The sequence below is a fragment of the Epinephelus lanceolatus genome, chromosome 7 (assembly GCF_041903045.1).
Source record: "Epinephelus lanceolatus isolate andai-2023 chromosome 7, ASM4190304v1, whole genome shotgun sequence".
Taxonomy (NCBI): domain Eukaryota; kingdom Metazoa; phylum Chordata; class Actinopteri; order Perciformes; family Serranidae; genus Epinephelus; species Epinephelus lanceolatus.
Window position 1 is genome coordinate 31,858,648 of NC_135740.1, and position 23,314 is coordinate 31,881,961.

The 23,314-nt window shown below is 40.8% G+C and overlaps 1 protein-coding gene across 8 annotated transcripts in view; it reads right to left on the minus strand.

Moving 5' to 3' along the window:
* Positions 1-23,314, minus strand: part of diaph2 (diaphanous-related formin 2) — a 516,939-nt gene that overhangs the window by 204,090 nt on the left and 289,535 nt on the right. For all 8 annotated transcript variants that reach the window (XM_078169451.1, XM_078169450.1, XM_078169448.1 and 5 more), the window contains 2 exons: positions 7,082-7,183; positions 1,639-1,878 (listed from right to left, as the gene is read on the minus strand). In XM_078169451.1, the coding sequence (XP_078025577.1) occupies positions 1,639-1,878; positions 7,082-7,183 (342 nt within the window). The remainder of the gene's footprint in view (positions 1-1,638; positions 1,879-7,081; positions 7,184-23,314) is intronic.

Here is a 23,314-nt window from a genome sequence, read left to right on the forward strand (position 1 = left end):
GCATTTCGGAGGAGATGACAACGTGGGTCTTCTCCAACTCTGTTTGAAGTGCAGAGACAGACAAGACCCCATCTGTCTCGAGAGCATGTTGTTAGCTAGCCCGTTAGCTCCCGCCATAGTTTTCCCTTTTTGAGTGGATGCCTTGTTTGTTTCCGACATGGCTTCACTGCAGCTGAAAATTCTCACGACTGGTGGTATATTATGGACATATATTGATCTATATACTCAGGGCTACTCTCCACACGTTCTCCCTAGTTGGTCGCCATACCACAAATCCAATGATACTCCAGAAAAGCAGCTTAAAAAATAACATAACTCTAATTTATAAAAGATAAATAAGAACTCTCCTGCTACAGCTTGCTACTGTTATAACTACCACGCTCTTGTGGTTTAAGCACCATTTTAAAATCCACTCTTAAAAGCTTGTTTTTATTTTTACTGGTTTTCATTGTGACACGACTGACCCTAGCTTTGTCTACAGTGGGGCTGCTTAAGGACTCTTCCTCTCAGAAGAGTGTAGGAAAGCCTCTTGTCTCAATACCCGCCTGATGTAAGTTTGAGTGTGTGTGTGTGTGTGTGTACAAGGCTGCCAGTCCTCTCTTTCACACCTCTGCATGCTGTGATTTACCTGGCAGCCGACACAGATGCTGTCTTTTTCTGGCTCCAGTTCCACTGTGCTCCATGCCTCATCATGGTTGTTATTTGTTGTATTCAAACATTTTTTCATTTGATAGGTACTGTAGATTTTACAGGATCTAGTCAATGCCACACTATCTGCTTACATCTGTTTTCTCACTCAGCAGAGGAATCTTGTGAGCATGTCTTTATTATCTGAGAACAACACTTGATGAAGGCAGGACAGGTCCGACTGAGAGTGATAAGCCTGCATCTCAATGTATACATTTACATCTTAATGACTGTCAAACAAATGTGTGATGCATAAATAGCGGAGAACATTTTAACTGAATGTATTAAAACTATATCGATAAATATATTTTGTTGACCTTAAAAAGGTTATCAATGTATGATGAAATCCTCCATCTTCAAAAATCGCGAAACGAGTTAAATGGGGAACATGTTAGGAACATGTTAGGTGAGAAAGTACCAAGGTGCTTCCTCACCTAACATGTTCACCCCCTCTCACTAACCCCATCCTCTCTATCTCTGTTTCCCTGTCAAGTCATGTGCTATGCACTTATGTGTTTCTTCATACACCTGCAACCCTGTGGCACGCGTGACAGGTGAAACATGTAGGTGAGTGTTGTGACACTTATTCTCTGAGGTTCTCATTGATCTCCTGTTTGCTGGATTGAACCTCATTTAATGTTGCTTTAGAAAACTGTGAAATTTTACGTGCATCTCACTGACGACTGATTGAGGGTGCCTGGGTGATGGTCTATGAAAGTGGCTCGTTACTCTGCCCACACTCTGAATCCCTGACACAAGACCTCGCTTTATGTTTGTTCTCTTATGTGATCTTTTTGTCTTTTTTGCAAATAATAGTTACACCTCTGCATCTTATCCGGCGCATGTCCCTCCTTATGCTGCGGCTTTCGAGCTGGCCATAACAGTATTTATATATATTGGGAGGCAGTTACATTCATTTCTGCATCTGTGTGTTGTGCTGTAGTGTGTTACCTTGCAGAGGAAGCTGATGTTGAAACCAAACGTCTGGGCATTCCTTGAGCCAGCATTCATGTAATTTCCGACCAGCAACACCAACTCCAGCAGTTTGCTGAAGCCTTCGCTCTTCTTCACCTCCTCGCAGGCAAACGTCACATTCATGATGTCCGGCCGGATGTTGTTCACCTGCTCCTCAAACGTCAGCTTGAACAGAATACCGTTGAGACGTGGTCGTAGGAGTTTGACTGAACTCATCTGAGGATATGAATGACAAAGAAAAACAGTGCAGTGGTTTGTTTTGTACATAAACAAAAACCAAAGGCCTAGAAACTGTTAGTCAGTTCCACTCTGTGTGTATGTTCAGGGTAAATGTGATGACAGCACATGTTCATATAACTGAAAGCTCCATACTCTGCCTTACACCTGTGTGGATTGTTTGTCCTGTTTTTGTTTTTTTAATAGTTTTGTGCACCACAGATGGTTTGTTACACAGAACCATTTGAGATGCCGTCAATGGAAGCTGTTTGGCAGGTGACTGGATGAACCATCTGTTTATCACAGTTGTCATTACGGAAAAGCGAAAACATATTTTCCATGACGATAAGCCTTCAGTGCCGTTCTTTGCTTTCCTTTCGATGAAGAAATTCTCTGCAGTCTCAAAAAGTTCTCTGTTACAATGAAGCCAACACCAAGTGCCACAAACTGTAATTCTTCAATTGGCCTTTGGATGAATTTTTATATAACTGACCCAGGCTTAAAGTTCTGTATAATTATGGGCGTGGGAAGCTAGCAACAGCTATTACAGTTAGATCTACCCTATCGTCCAAATAGGGTCACTTCTGATGGCTACAGCCAAAATGCCGAACTAGAGGTTTCAAAGACTAAGGGCCAGTCCCAATATCCCCCCTTGGCCCTACCCCTACATTTGCGCGTTCCCACAAGGGGTAGGGGTGTCCCAGTTTCTTTTTGCATGTAGGGGTAGGGGGCATAACAAAGGGTAGTGGGAATGAAACTAGCCCTTAGGAGCGAGGGATTTCAGATGCTGACTTGCCAGCAAGGGGTAGAAGTCGCCATGGCTACCACCAAGCAAGAGACGGGGAAAAAGTTCATACATAGCTAACGTTACTGTCGTCAGGTTGCTTGTTAGCTAGCTAGCTAGCTTGCACTATCTGGCGTCTGTCATCTGTCCTGTTCTGCAAAATTGTCAGATTTTTCACATTATGATATCATACCAGCTAGTATAACTATGCTGCCTCGTAATGTTAGCTGGTTAGCTAGCTATCTAGCTAGCAGAAGTCCCCTGTCGTCTGTCGTTCATCAAACAAAGCATGATGAATAATGCAAACGCGATCGGTAGGATGAACTCAACTGGAGACTCCATTGCAGATTCCGCAGATTCCTGTTTAAAATAGTTACATATGCGTGAATGTAAGTGACGTGGTGATGTAGTGAGTGGTGTCTCAATTCCTCGGAAAAGATTTCAACCCCTACCCCTCGTTGCTTCATTTTGAGGGCCAAGGGGTAGTGGGCAAGGGCTAGGGGTAGGGCAAAGGGCTGAGGGGTAGTGGACAAGGGGGGGTATTGGGATTGGGCCTTAGTCCACAAACCAACAGGTGACGTCATGGTGGCTACGTCCATTACTTTACATAGTCTATGTTTATCTCACACACCTAAGCCACGCCAGTATCAGCCAATAGCTCCTCACAGGACACGCCTATGGTCCAAACCACTACAAATGAATTACCTGCAGCCTGACAAGATAAGATTCTTGTGCGATTATACCCAATTGTCAATCCAATCAAACCCAATCAAACATTTTTATAATAAACACCTCTGTTCTGTGAAGGTTGGGGAAGAGCATGACTTAAATTAGCGTGAGCATTATTTACAATAACCAGCAATAAAAAAAATCTATAACTTTTTCTTTTCTCATGTAAAACCGACACGATTTAAACGCAATATGCCGACATACCCTTAAAAAAAAATCTATTAAATAAAGAGCAGCACTTCTTAACACTACAAGTTGCGGCTCAACTGAGAGGCAATTGTTAGACAAATAACACACATATATGTATGAATAAAATGGATCTGTGTAAAGGCACAGAAACCTTTGTAAATATGACTATTATGTTTTTCAAGAATGAATTCTGCTCCTTGCAATCTCAGAGTTGTTTGAAAATTATTTCAGAGTGCAAGTTCCTACAATAGCTTTTCATAATGTGACAAAACAAAGACAGAAAGGAAATTCTATAAAGTTACACCACCTTGTCGTCATGGTCATGTTGAACCTCCAGTTTAATTACTGCTGCGACTAGTTCCAATGAGCTTAACATCAACTACCCTCATTAGCAAATGAGATTAACCTCTTTCCTGCTTCCATCCTGACTTTCATATGGATAAAGGAAACTCCCATTAAACAGATTTGTCATAAATAATAGAACAGCCTCAATCAATACTTGTGGGCTTAGGAGTGGAATCACTGAAGCTAGAGAAGACGAGAGAAAAAATAGTTATGAAAATGGGAGGGAATTAAAATAAATGGAGTTTTGGCTGTAAGATATGTGGCAAAGCAGCAACCACAGACAAATTCTACAGATTGCCACATAATCCGGCGCTTCAAGGCAACCTTCAGATCCAGCCCGTAATGTTTCATTACTGCTCAAATTTATTCATATGTATGGGCAAGTTGTCTGTCAAACAACCCTCCCCTCTCTCCCCACCCCACATCAACATTTCCACCCACCTCACTCTGTTGTATGCATGCATGTGAAGTACACACACATAAGCACACACACTCCGCCCCTCTCCCTCACTTGAATTGATTTGTATACAATAAGGAGAAATCACAATAAAAGCGAGCACGGTGGTGACAGCTCTGGCAGAGAAAAGCTTGAACATAGCTTATTTCCCAAGGGAACTAAATAGCTCTGCATTGAGGAGCTACTTCATCAGTGGGGAGGCATATGATCACAAAATTGGTGAGATCACAAGGGAAACTGCCACCCCCGGCTTCATTACATCTCCTAAAAGACATTGGCAAAAAAAAGCCTTCAGTAAGTTGAGAGAACAGCTGGGGAGATGGAGCACATCTGCGACCCGTGGGTCTAATTGAACATTTCTTTTGTAAAACTGTGTAATGTACCTCTATGATCTTGTTGTAAAGTTAAGTTTAAAGATAACACTTCCTTTTACAGATGCTTAAAGTGCTGGGTATTCACTTGGTAAATGGATGGCAAGAGCAGTTAATTAAAAAGTAATTACAGCTGTAACTAAGTGGAAAGGTCAGAACAGTCTGATGATGTACTTCACTTCTTCTGAAACTGATTTACAGTACAACTCTGCCTCTTCAGTCACTTTCCGTAATCGCTGGAATTCCAGGAAGAACACAGGTCGGGTGTGAAAGGGTAGAAGGTGGAGTGGCGTTTGAGCATGTGTGTAACACAGGTTGTTGGATAAAAACAGGCCGACGTGAGACAAGAATCCATGCCTTTTTTTGGTCATTTTTCACCATCAACTTAAAAACCTCAGTTGTGTCAATAGGATCAATTGCAGATTGGGCGTTAAAGCCTCCCTGCAGTGTTTTTTTTTTTTTTTGGCTTTTTCATTGATATTTTTTAGTTTTCTGAGTCATGCCCTGACAATGTTGAGTAGCCACAGAATTGTTGTTATGTAACTGTGTAGACCCCCTAACGAATAACTGCTGCAATGCAAAAGCTAATGGGGATCTTAAGAAACAGTTTTTGGAGTTGGTTGTTTGCCAAATCCCTTTTTGACAATTTAATGCTGAAAGTTAAATAAAGGGTGTTGCTAAAACAGGAAGGTAATGAGGAAGGTATGACTACAGTAGAAGCTGCAAGTCATGTGTTCCTCCAAGCTTGCACAGGTGCATAGACATCATTGTGAGTTAACTTATCTTGTACTCTACCTTTACTGTAGCATTACAGCTTTATCATATATCTCTGTGTAGGTGTGTCAGTTTCGGTTTATCTGCCTGTATGTGTGTGTTTCTGGTTAGTCAGCTAACTTGGTGAAGCGTGACATTAGTTAGCTAGCTTAACTTGCTCCCTTAGATAAATGAGGGTCTTCAGATTACTTTCTTGTTTCCTTCAACTTAGTTTAGTCTGCTGTTTGTTTTCATATTGGCGTGTATATCTGCGATGAACGGGTGCAATCAACCCAGTGGATTACACCAGAAATGTTTTCTGTTTTCATCATCCACCAGCACCACCCTCTAACAGGTCGGGATGCTAGGAAGCGCTCAACTTTGAGCACAGACGCGCAGAATGAAATTCTCATTAGAGAAACAAAAAACACCAAAAGAATCAAGGTGCGGCTCGGTGCAGTAGTGGTGCTGGGAGTTGAGCCAAGTGTGGCTGGTGTTGGTGGACAATGCACCTCAGAAACGTCCCATAACTAGATTTCAAATGGCGGACCTCAGCAACATGTTTATCCCAAAACAACCCACAGTTACAGCAGGAGGAAAAGGTACAAAAGAAACCAAGTGTGTTGGTATAATTCTTGTCTGATAAATAGTGAATTCATCAAATTAACTGCTATATCAATGTTTTCCAGGACACTGTAACTGCAATCTGGTTGCCATAGTAATGCATTACATGAGACTATTACCATACCCCATATCTCTGTTTGAGAAAGAACGTCAATCGTTAAACAGGAAGTAACAAGTCATTCCAGCTCTAATTACTTGCTAGTCGTTGATATTTCTCTGGCCTTTCGATCACTAACGAAATATACATTACTATGTGAGGCTTTTACTCCAAGCTTACAATATGGAACCCACAGCATTATATATCCCTTTGCTGCAAAAGATAAAACTTTGGCGGGTCATTGTAAATCGATCAGAGGACTGGGATACATCACCGTGCTGGCAGACTGCAGTGGCATGCTTTTCAAAGAACTTTATTACAGACAGGACTCATAGCCTTAGGGTATGATTTTATCATGAGACAACATTGACAGTTGATGTCAGAAATATGCCATTCGCTGAGTTCTTGTTGCTGAATCCTAATCACAAACGATTGAAATGTTCTAAGCAAGAGTCAAAAGTGCATTTTGAAATCACAGCCTCTATCGTTTGGAAGTTGGGTTACAAAATGTTAACTTTTCTTTATTAAATATGCTCTTTATATTGGTAGATGTTTTAATTAAATATTACTGGAACTCTCGGGGATGTATCCGTCTAAATTATACATTTCTTAATTTCCGTGTATGAAAACTAGTGAACGCTGGAGGAAGGCAGACAAAAGTGTTAAAGAGCAGTGTATGTTTGTGAGTCTGTGCGAGGTATAAAGAGAGAGAAAGAGTAAGCAGTGAAGAAAAAAATTTAATTTCTCAACTGTGCATGCTTGCAATTGTTTGACTATAGTAGACTGGGAGTATGATTGTGTATACTGTGTGTTCTCTCGGGGCGATCCAGTAGTCACCAGGAAATTATACTCACCACAATGCCAAACTGCTCCGACTCCACTAGCTCTTCATATTCACCCTTTAGTTCTGCTAGCGCATTCAGCTCTTTCTGCTCTGGCAGGTTCTTTATCAGGTTCTACAAATGGGAAAGCACACACAAACACACACACACACAAATACACACACACACACACACACGAACAGAGAGAGCTACTGTTAATGCAAATCTCATTTTCTGTCCATGTCAGGATAAAAATCACCTCGCAGACAAGGAGGACACACAGTAGGAGGAGAGAGGAGTTTGTACGAGCAAAGCTGCTGAGTGTGTTTCTATTTAACTTAACTGGTTAGCTAAGGGTTTGAAAAATAACTTTTCATAGACGCTTTATTCATATCAGAAAGTACAAGCATTCAACTGCTATGTGGCCATGGATGAACTTTTCTAGAACAATGGAAAAAACAGGTACCACATGCTTGGCTAATCATACATTTGTACATGAAATCGGATTATATGGAAAAAAAATCTTTTGGGTTCCAAAACTGTCAAAGAAAACATTTGCATTTCCACAGTTCTGTCTTCATTAGACCAGATTTCAGTCAGAATCCATAGAGGCTTGCTGATGGTCTGGTTGGAGGATCAGTAGATAAGGTCACATAATCACTGCTCACTGTTGGCTTTTTACTGTGACAGTGGTGGCCCTCAGCCAATTACTGAACATGTCAGGGACCTTCAGATAACTGACCTTCTGCTGCATAATCCACATCACCTTGCAATGGCTGTAAAAGTACATGCAACAGTTTTGCCATTAATTTGCTACTTTTATGTTAAATTCCCTGTACAGCAGCAGAAAAAAAGATACTGCTGGTGGTGAGGTTGAAGATTAAGATGGAGATGAGGAAGATAATGGGAGGGGCTGTGTTTTCTGTAAATGTTAATTGTTTGTGTGAAGGTCAGCCAAGTTAATAAAATTGACCACGGCGACTTTTCCCTCTTTTTCTCAGAGGAGAAGAAGAGGAAGAGGTGCCCTTTTCCAGGTCTTCACAAAGCTTCCTTCCTCATTAGCTCCCCAAATTTATTCAGCGGGAGCAGGCTGGCGCAGGGTCACGTGGCCAGATGGGAGCCTAGACAGGAAAAACAGAGAGTAGTAGCTGCGACTGGGCCATGGGCCTGGCTGACCACTCTATAGACCTCAGCACCACGGCCAGTGTCTACTGCCCACTAATGATGACATCTCTGTCCTTCCCTCAGGGAATGCAGCTAATAAAACAGTAAGCCATAATGCAGGCCTGGCATTCCTGTTTGGGAGGGAGCCATTATATCAAATGTTGCTTGCTTTTGCTGAAGCTCCAATTAGGGTCTGCTGCAAGCAATGGTGCCATGATAATGAAGGCTTTTGATCATATCAGCAGAAGCAGAAAAAATAGTTGATCATATAAAAATAAAAAAAGCATATTTGTGTAATTGGATTTGTAAGGATGGATTTATGTTGAGTTAAATGATGACTGGGCACATGGTTTTCCTTTTTTTTTTTTAAATTACCTATTCGTTGACAGCAATGAACATACCGTATTCAGCACAAAGCTAATGTTGCTAATTATTCAATCGTGACCTTTGGTAAAGGAACTTTTCCTAAAGCTGTTTCATATACCTGATGACTTTTTTATGATGATGCAGAAGAAAAATAACACAATTCTGAAACTGAGGATTTTTAAATTATATGTTCCACAAGTGCAGGTTTAAGTTGGAGTTAAAGCTAAGGTAGGGATTTTGATTCCGGTGTCACTGTGCAAAAAACACAATTAACTGTGAGCTTATTGTGCTTCAAGTGGTCTGACAGAAAACTAGATCTGCTCCTCCTTTTGGCTCTGTTTTCAGGCTTTAGAAAATCTATCCCGAGACAGACAACTTTGGCCAATCACAGGTGATTTCAGAGAGCAAAGAAAGTTGCTATTCCAGGATTGTCCAGGATTGTCAACAACTGCCTACACTGCAAAGCAACCTAAAAGAGGTAGATGGACTTAAAAAAGAAAATCTAAAAGAGAGTTTGACAATAACGAGATAAAACACTCAAGATCAGAGAAATACTTCAAAGATGGAGAGAAAATGATGCTAATAGTTAAGCCCTTAGCTAACCGCAATCAAAGGCTCGCGGCTGCGACTTCAGGTTCACGTTTATGAAGCTAACATTAGCTAGAGCCAAGAATCACAGCATACCTTCATCCTCACTCCCCGCTACAACAGACCACCTCACTGAGATGAGAGTGGGCAGCAGCACTGGAGTAGTCAGCAGCAGCAGCAGCAGCCCAAATCCAACCAGCTCTGAGGGACCAGACAGCCCCAGCTCCCCTCAGATCAGCAAACTTTCTGTTGCTGCTGTTACACAGGTTAGACCCAGTGCTGTGGCTTACCTGGTGCTGGGGGGTTTACACTAGTCAAATTTGAGGCGCTACAGCCGCCAACTGAAGTGTTTCCCAAGTTGCTCTCCTCCCAGCAAAGACATTCATAGCCACAGGGCATGAGGCAGAGGGACTGGGTGGCTAGCTAGCTAATCCCTGTCTCATTTGTGGTTTGATAAACAAAGAGACAGAGCGGAGCAAAGAGGGGCTGAGTGAGTGAGCTGTGGGAAACTTTATGATGAAATAAGATAAAAGAAATCAATGTATTGGAAACACTGAGCTACTGTATAAAGCCTGTGCATATATCTGTGGTTGGGGGGGAGGGGGAGAGCTACAGGAGGAGGAAGTATTTCAAAATCCTGCTGTTTTTTTCAGGCTATTCCTGATTTCTGGCTACCCTAGCTTTGAAAGTTTTGCTGGGAAATAATTAGTTTTTTTTATGTGGTAGTCTTTTAAAGTCTTAAAATTTGTAGCAACAACTCCACAAAATGTTTGTCAAATATAAAGACTGCTCCTATTCAGAGTTAAGCGTGTGCTAGAATACATTAAGACTCTAAGTAAATTAAAAAAAAAAGAAAAAAAAAAAGAAAAAGATCTGCCGGTCCACAGGAGAAGAGCAATACATTGAATATAAAATCTTTAACTCTAGGTGACATTAGCAGCTGGATTAGCAACATGGTTCTCCTTGAGAATGTATCCTTAGTTCTGAATGGAAGGTCATCAACATAGCAGCAAACCAACAGTTATTGCGAATACTGTAGCAAATCCGATTAATTAGGCTATTCTTCTCTGGCACTGCTTCCTGAGCAAAGATCAACATGTTGTTTTCATCCTTGTACAGTCAGTCTTTTACAGTGCTTTTCCATTTGAGTTGAGTCTGGTTTGGCATAATATAGAAATGAAGGAAACGTGTCCTTGGGGGAGTCTGGTGAATGTATTTCAGTCTATTTCTTATATCAGATGTTCCTTCTTCAGTAAAGCTGTGCTTCCAGTACTCTTCGGTAATTCCTAAGCATACAGAAATCCATGGCAACATATACAAACATATGTGCACGCAGAGCTTATAATAGCAAGATTTGCAATTTCTAAAGTGGCCTTTGTAATTGCGTTAGAGATTGAAAGTTTTGCAAGAGGTGAAATTACAGCATTTCAAAATGCTACAGCTAAACATCTGAAACAAAAAAAAAAAAAAAAAAACACCACACAGACAGAAGACTGTAATGGAAAATCGAATCCACCTTGTGCTTGTCATTTCATTTGTCTGTCATCTTGTTAATTATTAGAGACCCCATGGAGCACAATTGACACAAAGGCAGCACCATATGTGTGGCAATGTGGGAGACTGGGTGATGATGCTGGGCCAGACTCCTCACCACAGGCCACCAGACACACACAGCAGTCTACGAGAGATTACTGGAAGTACGCTAGCAACACTACACATTCATTTACTGCCTTGGGCGAAGATGAAGGTGCTACGTATCAGCACACGAGCCAAGATGCCGCAATCCACCGACAAAGCAGGCTTCGACACAAAAATTTGGTTGTTCAGGTTAAAAACCTCATAAATCCTGCATCCCTGTGAAAAATAAAAACAGATTGAAGACTAAAGGTGTGAAAAATGTGAATATATTCAATAACTGGTCCACGTATACTGTACACCTGCTGTCGTGTACATTCAGTTTAGCAAAAAAAAAGGCAGGAACATTATGTTAACAGACAGAAAATGTGCCTAGAATGTTAAGACTGCATGTTGACTACAAAATGTGCAACCTATGGTCATGGATTCTTTTTCAGCATTGTCCTCCTTTCAATAGATAGTTCTGTTTCCTGATTCCTCAGGAATGCTCCGAGGGTTTGTGCAGGTCTGCTGCTCCTACATTCAAACAACAGCTATGGCCTTCAGTTCTTCATTTATTCTTCCTCTGCTGACTGTCACAGTCCAAAAGCTTTTCAAAGTTCCAGCCGTGTATATTTATACGCATATCTATATCTGGCCTCCATAAATCTGCCTTTTGTAAGTTCTGGGCGTGATCGTTAAAATATGTATTCAACTGTCACTCAACCACATGCTCAGGAGACAGATCAGAATCAATTAATCCATGTCCGGGACAGCAAAAGTCCAATAAGACATGCCCGAGCACAATTCATTTTCTTCAGTGTGAAAAATACGTGAATATACAATCAGTGGCTACCTGTCAAAAAGTGCTACATTTCAATTTAAAGAATAACCATAACATTAATGTGCAGAGAACTGTTTCGGTTGTTATCCCATCCTGAAACAGATTACGATATCATTGCACACAATACTGAATCAATTAATTATAGATTAACTGTCAGCAGGTCAACTCAAGGACTCTGAGAGAACCTCATAACACTATTACTGCTGTTTTCCTCTCACTTTAACTTGGATTTGTGTATTTTTGGTACATATACATAAATAAAGTACAGTAAATATTGTTGAAATAATTCCACTACCGCAGCACAGACAGTGAAAGGTGTACTTGAGGAAGCGAAGCGGTTGTGAGGGTAAAGGAGAGTGTTAAAGTAATGAGATACAGGTTACGGTTCACTAAACATTTGTAGAGGATGACAGTATCTGTAGGGCTTTCACTTCCGTACTTTGATCTCTGCTGCTGTCAGCTGGCTTCCAGTGAATCAAGTTCAGTTTCACAGCATCCATGAACCCATGCCAAGTTAATACAGTTTAAAAGGGGGTATTAGGCATGTATTAGGCATACACTTAACCATACAGTTAACAGCACCGCATGCTGTTTAAAACAGCAGGTGCTGATGTAGTGCAAAGTAAGGATGCTTTGATATTCAAAATACAACGACTGTCAGTAAAAGTGTGCTCTAATTCACATAAGGATCAAGCGGAACTCTGGACAATAATCATAAAATGATTCATATATGTCTAAATACTACGTTATGCCATAAATATACATTAAAGATATACTAGTCCATACCCATTGAGTGCACAGTTGCCCACGTACAGTTTCACATGGTGTGTGTTTGGGATACAGGTCATAGGAAATTGCAGATTAAATAGTCAACTGAACCCATTAAAAAGAGCAATGTATTCAGAGATTTTGTGAATTTGATAGTACGATTGCTTTATTGAAAGTACAGTAGTACCATTGCCAATAGTGGGATAGTTAGTGGGCTGAGACTGTACATTAGTAGTTGAGGTAGCACGTTGAAGGGCAGATAGTTAAAGTGTTTATATGTTGTATTGACTTAAAAGTGGGGTGCACTGGTAGAATGACTGACTGACTGAATGACACACTGACAGATTCCGTGATTATGTACAGCATACCATACCATGACTTAAGCCCTATTCGGACGGGATTAGTTTTGTATAGGGACGTGGGGTAAAGTAATAATTACCAGAGATTTTAGTCCCGTCCGAATGTGCCATGTCAGTAATCATTACGGCACGATGTCAGTAAAGATTACCGCGACTTTTACCTTCTGTAAAAGGGTCCAGGACAATTACCTCAGGTAATACTAATCCCGTGCGAATAGACCAGCAGTAAATATGTGTGTTAGGGCGGTCAAAAAAAAATCGAAGTTAGAAATATATTCAAATATATTTATTTTTTTATAAGTTCGAACCTAAATTTGATAATTTGAATATCATTAATAATAAATTAATACTATCAATAATGCATATCACGGCAAATCCCATTCGGGACGTAGAGGGAGGGAGAGGCGCCGATGGAGGAGCCCGCTGCACCAACACCACCCACTGCGCTGTCCGCGATGTGTGACCTGTTCGGGGAGACATACAGGGAGAGTGTTGTACCTGCTGCCTCCCTGCCTACCCTTTTTGAAGAAAAGATGAAACGTTACCAGAATGAGACACCACTACGAGCCAACCAGGATCCACTCTTGTGGTGGAAAACTACGCACTGAAGTACCCAAACATTGCTCAGATAGCGAGGCAGAAGTTGATCATACCTGGCACTATAGTGAGGTCAGAATGGGTGTTTTCATCCGAGTGTCACGTTCATATTGCAATAAGCATCTTATTTTTTGTGGGGGTTTTTTGTAAAAAAAAAATAAAATAAAATAATACTAATACTAATACTAATAGCCTATTAATACTAATAATAATAAATTCTAATATTATTCGAACTCTACTAAATTAATTCGAAAATATTCTAACTCAATTTCATGGTGCTTTTGACAGTCCTATCATACGCACATGACGGCAGGACGGGACGGCGGTGCGTGAATGGATTTACCCCTCCCACTTGTGGTAGTTTTACTGATATTTCTTATCCCGTGCGAATTGGCCATTAATATTACTGACGTTGTGTGGTAAAGTGACATTACCCCACGTCCCTATATAAAACTAATCCCAATAGTGCTTTAGTTATGCCAAAAATTAGAAGGAAAAAAAACAAAAAAAACAAAACAAAAAAAAAAAAACACTCGACCACAGGGGGAGCCACAGTGATTGGACGCAGTTGCCAGTTAGAGTTAAACTTCTCACCTTGAGGCGTCCTGGTCTACATATCTACCAAGTTTAGTCCAAATCGATATGGCGGTAAGGCCTAGATAAGAAATTAGCTCTCTAGCGCCCCCATTTTGTTTGATGGGGTCAATAATGGAGGGGTCCCCTCAGATTATGTGTGGTCATATGCCTACAAAGTTGCGTGGTGATCGGTGAAACCCTTGACATTTTATACACCTTTATGTGATGAGCCACGCCCTCCGCAATATTCATTGCCTTATAGAAGCTCAGTTTTAGTAAGTTTTCCAACTTTTGCCAAGAGGGAACTTTAGATATTGGTTCCTAGATTATGTTCACCCAGTTTCATGCAGATCGCTCAAACTTCCTAGGAAGAGATCGATTTTAAGTGTTTTTCAAAAGATTCAAAATGGTGGAAAATCTATATAACCGGAAGTTATGGGTTCTTGAGGCAGATTTGTTCCTCGTGAGGAGAGGCATCTCTGTGCAAAGTTTCATGTCTCTACGACATACGGGGCATGAGATATGCCCATTCAAAGTCTGCAATTTCAGTCGATTGCTATAGCGCCCCCTTTTGGCCAATTGATGTAATACTGCTTCATTTGCATCCTCCCATGACCCTCTACCACTGTGCCAAATTTCACATGGATTGACCAAGACAGTCAGGAGAAAAACGTGGAACAGACACACCAACAGACAGGCAGAGTTTTCGTCATTATATAGTAAGACTATGGAGGATTATGCTAAAAATCACTGTATAGATTTATACATAAGTAATGCCTCTCAATAATGACTTACGACCCTGTAGAAGTGTGTGGCAATGTATTTTCTGCAGAGACTCTTCCCTCTGACTGTATGTTCTTCTTTCTTTCTTATTTTCTGAGCTCCTTTCTGAGTGCATGATGCAAATTGACTCTCTAACATTGACAGTGAAAGCTGACTCATACAAATGGGTCTAATGCAGGTTAATGTGCATCAGCAGGTTTGCCCTATACATGTCAGGTGTATGAAATGTCTGTATTGTCACTGCTCCGCATTCTTATAAACTACAATCATCTGTTTGCATTTCTTGCCACGTCCAGGCTCCGTCTCACTCCCTCTTCCTCTCCTTGCAGGTCTCGTACTCACACAACTGAAGTTACATCCAGTCACTACTATTAGGTTACTACTGCAGAACACCACCGGGGGAAACACTGGTTGTTTTTGCAACTTCAGTATAAGAGATTGCAATGTTTATTACAACTTCAGTGATATCTGCTGCCTTATGTTCGACACACAGCACCGCTCGCTCACCAGAGCAGCAGTTCTCGTCTCTTGGCCCGTCTGTGGCAAAGCAGCCTTCAGTGTTGATAGGCTATTACTTGGGATATGTAACAATCAGATAGTGCTGTGGTGGAACATTGAGTGAGGCTACATAGTGGTGACTGCAGACAGAGAGGGGGTGGCTGCATCTGAGCCAAAGGAGTGCATTTTTCAATTTTTAATTTTAATTTTATGGCTTTTAGATTTTAAAAATAACATAAATAATATCTTGTGCTAGTGCAACCAACTCAGGAAGTGCAAAAGTTAGTCTGGAGCCCTGCCACAGTGCTCAGAGGTTGAAGCTTTATACACAGCTAGTGACCAGGTGCTGGACCGTAAGCCGCAGGCATTCAAGAGACACAGCCCTGAGAAATATATATAGAGCTGGCAAGCATGTTTACAAGTGTCATTTGTGTCATTATGTGACATTTGTGTTTTAAACATAGACTGTAAAAATAATGGACATAGCTACAGGGAAGTTATCCATTGATTTGCTGACTCCCATTTTGAAGGCTTAAGTGTTGCCATCCAGAATTGACTATATGTGTGGAAGAGGCTGCGACTGTGGAGGAGCGACGGGTGGATTGGACTAAGGCGAGGACACCATCAGTAGACAGCTTGTCACTTAAAGCAGCCTGCCCTTAAATATACGTAATTTTAACCCTTAATAAAACGTAAACAGGTGAGTTAAAAGAAAAATCACCCCCCCTACAGTTGTCATGAATGGGGAAATAAGCTATAGACACCTAAACCATGTTTCATTCCAGGCTGCAAACATGTTTATTTCAGCTGTAATTGGCATCGTAACATGGGGGTCTATGGGGATTGCCTCACTTTCTGGAGCCAGCCTCAAGTAGCCATTCAAGGAACTGCAGTTTTTGGCACCTCATTGGCTTCATTTTCCAGATCCGGAGATTGCTGCTTGGTTTCAAATGGTTAGTTTGGATTCACCAAAGTCCCACAATACCACAAACTAACTGATCAAGGCAGTGGTAGACCAGCAGCTCCCGTGTTCAGTGAGGTACAATTACTGGTCTTGTCAATGGAGTCTGAAGAAGAGCATGAGCACGACCACGAACAGGCTGAGTTGGTGGCGAAAAAAACATCTGTTACATGGCGATACTTTGGATTCAGGTACGGTGACATTGAACAGAAAGACGTGCTGTGTAAAAGTTAAAGTCGCCACGTCCCGCGGCAACACGACCAATCTATATCAGCACTCGAGACAGCACAGAGAAAAGTAGGAAGAGGCATGCGAGAGAAAGCCAAGCCGTGTAACGTTAAAGACAAAGAGACAACTGAAAGCCGCCAGAGCCTCATAAAACAACATCCAAGCACAGTTATGCAAAGATTTGTAAGTGTCACAGGGAAATCACGGACTCCGTAACAAACTATATATTAACAAATGAAAAATTGAGCAACTTTGCTCGGTTTCGGCCCACTTGACACGCATGTGTTGGGCTATGGCGTGCTGGAATTTGTCATTTACAATGCCTGAACGCAACATATGCTCGCTCCGCTGTGTGTACAGTGCCGTGCTGCGCTGCTGTGTGAGCATCGTGTTTGACTGTGCTCTACATGGCACCATGAGACTTGGATTATACTGCCCGAGTTGTGTGAGAGTTTAATGTTCTCCATTTTGGATTCTTTGTACACCACTGGGGTATGCGAGATAAACAACGTTTTCTTCACAAATTCAGTGTAACACAGGTTGAGTAATTGACATAAATGGTTGCTTTGGGGGTGAGGTATTCCTTCAGGTCAAGTTGAATTGTAACCTTGTTGTGTGGAGGAGGAGGCGTAACATGTACCACACCTTGTTTATAACCTTTACCTCATGAAATATAATTAGAGCACAGAGAAGCATATTCCCAGCAGTAATGTGAAAATGATAAAGAAAACCAAGAAAGCTTAAGATATAGTCTGAGACAGGCCAATCGATAAAGCATTTCTCAGAGCAATAAAGACTTTATTAAGCTGGGTTAAATAAAGGAGAAAAGAGAGAGAATCACCTGATGTCTAAAAGATGATCCAAGTAAACTGTGTTCCTCTCTGTTAGGCCTATGGGAGGTCTACAACAAAGACAGAAGAGGAGCCATGTCTGCCATGTGCTTGACAGATGTGATTTTCTCCTTTTAATTGATTTTCTTCTCATTTTTTGGAGACGGAGAAACATGTGGTATTCTGTCCATTCTTTGTGATGAGGAGCAACATGGGAGTGCCATCTCCCTGCCGTGACACCTCAGCAGGCTCCCTACCTGGCTCATGGCAAATCAGTGAAGACTTCAGTTTGAATCAATAACAAAATAATAGACAGACAAGAAGACTTCTCAACATCCAAGCCTTAGCTTCTAAAACCAACGCTTGACAGTTCCAAAAAAGACATTATGTGGAATTTCAAAAGTTTCCTCTTTTTTTTTTTTTTTTCAAACTAAGCTTAAGAGTCAAAAGACGAGAAAAAAAAGTAACTTTGCACAACAGTTTGTGGGTGTAGACAGCATCCATCTCAAACAAAAGGTTACTACCACACAACTGAAAACTGAATATGTGGAACAAAGGCTATCAAGTTGTGTTTTTGTTTACGAGAATGGGGACAGTTTTGACAGATAATGCTCGGTAAAACGGAGAGCAGCACCTTCCAAATTTTGTATTTCTCATCTGAATAGTTATAATTTTACAAAAAAAAAAACAACATTTAAAAAATCACATCTGTTTCATTTGAAACACAGCAAAGCATTTACAATTACAATACAGGTTTTATCTTATAAAGTGGTCATGGTATCAGCAGGCGTTTTCAACGTTTCACCTCAATATTAGAGGAGAAAACACGGGAGAAAATGTGGAACAAACAACAAACAGTTAAATGTGTTTAACAATGAACATCATTTATATAGGCTGGTGTAGTCGTACAGAATCTACACCCTGCCAAACAGCACAAACACCTCAAATCTCACTATGAGCAAAGCTACAGTGACAGGCTGACAGGCAACAAACTGAGTGTGACAGATTCTAAAATCGCATTAAACTAAATGAGAAAAGCAGTCTGAGAGAAAGACACAAACACAGTGAGAGGGAGGAAAAAAAGGTTGAGAGAGAGATAGAGGGGGGGAGGGATTAATTCCGAGGGCTGGGGCTGGAAAAACCTGACAGACTTACTGTGACATTAAATGTGTCTTTAAGAAGGAAATATGGAGGAATTTTTCAAATGTGCACACCTGAGCACTTAACGTTAACCATGAAAGGTGTGAAGCAGGATTAAGAGGGAAATTAACCCGGCAAATACGGCGTTCACGTAGAGAGAAAGGAGATAAACAGAGAGATTGGTAAAGAAAGAGACAAGAACAGAGAAGAGTAACTGAGACAGAAAAAACAAAAACCAAAAAACAAAGAGTTTCTGAAAGCTTATTTCACTTTAAACCGAATCTATTGTGAGCACTCAGGACTTACAGATGAATTTAACGTTTATATATTACCTGCCAGGGAATATGCTTCAAAATCTGAATGTGCATCATTTAATGATATCAACTTTGATAAAACTGTTTTTACCTGATACATGAGGATGAGCTATATGCAGAACACTTGCTTAAAAAACAAACTTGTCAAGGTGAAAAAAGGGGATGAACTTCGCTGCACTGCATTGAAATCCTCTCTCAATTGGGATTATTCTTCTTTGACAATGTCGCACACAGTCACCCTAATACAGTGCTAGTATATGATGAGACTGTCAATCAAATAAGAAGAGAGCTAGCGTGCAAAACAGTAATAGAAATTAATTTGTTTGCGGAGTCTGCTGTCTGAGAGCGTCTCTGTGAGTGATGTGCCATCTGTCACAGAAACAAAGACACTGAATTGGAGAGTGAAAACAGAAAACAAATTTTACTCGGTTAAGAAAATACAGCACCCAGTGTGCCTGAGGAGAAGCCGCATGGACTCCACCTAATCAAAATTTAACTGTTGTGCTGTATTGTGCATGAAGTCGCCCGTGCGTATGCATGTGTGTTTGAAAGTGTGAGCTTTTAATCAATATTCAACCTGCTAACAGAGTACCTGGCCTGGACCCTGTAGCTACAGATCAGCAGCGTGGTGATGATCAGTGAAAAGTACATGTAGTACCTTGGGTCCTGGCCATCAATTTCTGAGGCACATTTGATAGTACACTGAGCTAAGCCAAGTCGAGCCTCTCTTTCCCCTGCCTTTACTTTGTTTATTCAATACTTCTCCTCCTTTTCTGTCTTATTTTTCCAGCCCTCCCAAATCAGCATAATGCATTTCACATTTCATTGTTAAATTAGCATTTGATGCAGAAGAGAGTTACGCGCCGTGTGCCAAAATAAACCACAATTAAGCCCAAGGGGGACCCCGTTTCTCCTGCTTAAGCTCTAATCCAACAGGCCCAATGCACTGCCATACTTATCACCTTGCCCCACATGTGCACTTTTACACCATGCAAATGATGCCCGACAATGTGCCAGGCTGCTACAATCACCTGTTGTTACAGCGGAGAACAAAGGCTGGCATGGGCACTGCCAGACCCTGCAGCCAATGAGCTACCACGTGTAATGATGGGGCCATGCATATGGATGAGCATCGTGGTGATCTGGGTGATTGACAAGAGAGATAAACAATAATAACAAGCATGGCTAGTACGAAAGACTCCTGTGAGACCTGGCGGAAAGGTTGTTGCCATGGCGAGGTGAAGAGAAGTAGTGCAAACCCGAAGGCTGACAACACCTGTGTTTAGTATGAGACGACCTAGTCAGAGGGTATTATGATTGCAAGTGGCACAATATATAATTTGCAACAATTTTAAAGTAAGAGAACACATTTTAAAATATCTATGTATGCATTTCCTAAAGGACAAAACTATATAGAGCTTATTTTACACAAACAGATACTGTCATCAAATATATAAAGATATGTTTATATGGAAGGTATGATGTGCATGTCTCAAAGCTGTTACTTATTTGTGTTCATATGACTAAATAGTATAGAATAGAACTGCAAGTCTAAAATAGTCACTGCAAAAGTCCACTTTTTTTGGGGGGTGACAGCCACAGCATTATGGTGTCAATTCACGGTATGAAATTATATTGAATAAAACACAGCTACATGATCATGCGGGGATCCCACTGGTGAATCCAAATAACAGAAATGCAATTTATACAAGCGTGCATACTACAATAGCACATTTAATATCCCAGGTAGGGAGGGCAGACATACTGTACACCACAAAGTTCTGTAATAATAACTGATTTCGGAGGGAGGAAAAGGTATTTTTGCCATATGAGAAATCACAGTCGCTGTTGCTTAATAAGTTGCTGTATACACACAGTCAGTTAGAAGCTCTATCATTTCCACATTATTGGAAGTAATATTTATTGAATCAACGTAGGTGCGTGCAGAGCAAGAGAGGGATGGATGAGATACTGTAAAATAACATGCAGATAGTGGGTGAGGTTCTCTCTGCTTCATGTATATTGAATTAAGAAACTCAAAGGTCATGACGATGAAAATATGTTATAACAGGTGTTGGCCTGAGCCATCAATATATCCTAACATGTGGTTTAATATGACTATAAAAATATGTAACATGCTGTGACACTGATTCATGTTTGGCTATATTATTTTTCTGGTATTGCATAATGTCTTAGTTCGACATAGATTTCCATGCTGAATCAGGACTCAAAAATTGGTTTAATATGTGCAACATTCTACTTAAATCACAAAATGAATACAAATGTTCCCCACTGTTTACTTAAAAGCCCTGGTATGTCAACCAATGAGTGCTCAAAATGATGAGCACACATTTACTCATTAAGACACGCCGGGTTTAAATACAAGAGATGTCGGACACTTCTCTGCACTTCTTTGATATTCTTGCGAGTGCATTTGCACACAACATAGGGCACTACTAATTACAAATGAATAGCGGTGGTGCAGTGTTAGTCATTAGCCTTTCCTTTTGAAAAGGAGATGGGGTAATATAAAATACACTGGCAGACATTAAACATTAAGAAGCCACTCTGATATTCCGCAAAACAAGCCCCCAGGGCCGAATCATCCGCTGACGAGAGTTAGCTTACCACACACACTAAAAACTGGGCGTGCTTAAACATTTAGTGATGACTCCCTCATTTCAAGCAGCTAGATCACATGGCGTGTTCTGGGAAGGGGTGGGGGTTGAAGAAAAGCAGCTCTGCAGCAGCCAAAAAACTGTTCTTACTGTTTGTTTGAAATAAATCCTCAGTCTGTGGGTGTATCTGTGTCTGTCTCTGACAATTCACTCCTCTCCTCTCTTCTCTATCTCTTGTTTCTTTAGCTATGTGAAAATGGTTCGGGCCACCTTTGGAATGTGGGCTTGAATGTGTGCGTGACATTAATCTCATGCAACCTTTCATGATAGCGGGTCAACGAACAAAGAATAATGGACAGCATTTACATTTGAGCCAATACCATGCTCTTATTGGTGCTTTTAAAACACACACATTGTTAATTACACATACAAAACATATGACTTTATATCCATGGAGCCTATTTTAAGTAACAGAGTGCAAACTTTTGTTACAATAACTGGCTCAAGAGCTACAATGCAAGATATGAGAATAGTTTAAATACTCCTGCACCCATTTACAGGACTTGTTTTAAATAGATATAGTAGGTTAGGTGCACTGGAAAACCTTGTTCCCCAAAAAGCTCAACACAAGAAAACCCTGACAAGCCCGAAGGCACGGACTGGATGTGGGTAATTTTAAGTCCATACCTGTGCAGCAGAAGCAGTCTGAATTTGAATAAATTCATAGCCTATATTTTGATGTAACTTTTGAACTTCAGTGGCCGCCTTAAGTCGCCAACAATAAATACTGTGTGGATGTGTATTAGTTCTGATTCACTGAGGTCAATGTGGTGATGAGCTTTGATGTGACACGGTTAAATTAGAAATGGGCCATAATTGGACATCACAGGGGCTCTGCAACCGCTTTACTATATATAGTGCACGAGGAACCATGGCCTGCTTTTGCATGATGGAGGTAGAAAAGCTGATTAGAACGTAAAAAGCTTATATTTGCCTGGGGGGCATTATGAGAGGGTATGCATGTAGTAGGGAATTCAAAAATCTGTACACTTTGTAACAGTCTCCCAAGATGTGCCAATTAAGCATCGAGGGACTGCAAGGTAGTCCGGCAGAATAACTGTACAAGAAGAATAAGTGGGGAGAATAAAATGCAAGACAAAAGATGAAGCTTGGAGAGCTTGGAGAGTACACTTGCTAAGCATTAATCTAAATTCCTGGAAACCAATATGACTTAATCCCTCCTACTGTAAGTAAGAAATCTTCCTAACGATGCCTTTGGACACAGTTGCTCCCGGAGACTACAAACCATTTGTAATACAACAATAACAACATTGTCAGCCACTTGAACTTATTTATCAATTTCCCAGGGACCGTTGCCACAACTGAAAAGGGATTCCTACAGTCCCTCATCGTCAAGATACGTGAGCTTAATACAAGCTTTCAGCCACCTTGAAAAGGGAATCCCAACAAAATGTTTTGTCACTATACTAATGCAAGTTATTATTAAACTGTCACTTCAGATTTCGGAATATAAAGTCATTTATGACACATTTCTCAACCAAATTGTAAAAATTACTCAGTACAGAAATAAGTCACACAAAGATGTCACTCTGACTGAACACTAACATACTAAAGGGGCAGTTCACCCCAAATCAAAAATGCATTACATATTTTTACTTTTACCTGTAGTGCTCTTTATCAATCTTGATTGTTTTGGTGTTAGCTGCGGAGTGTTGGAGATATCAGCGAGATAATGTTTCCTTATCTGAAATTATGTAACTGGATGGCACTCAGCTTGTGGTGCTCAAAGCGCCAAGAAATAAAAAAAAATAAAATATAACAAAATAAAAACTGAAAAACTCAGCAGCAATGCCCCTTTCCAGAAATCATGATCCCGTTACTCAACATAATCCACGGATCTTGTCGTGAGCAGTTTCATGTAGGGACTATTTTGTCTTTACAGAACTACACCCGCCAATCATATCATCACGCAGAAGGAAGCTTCCATCTACAAAGCT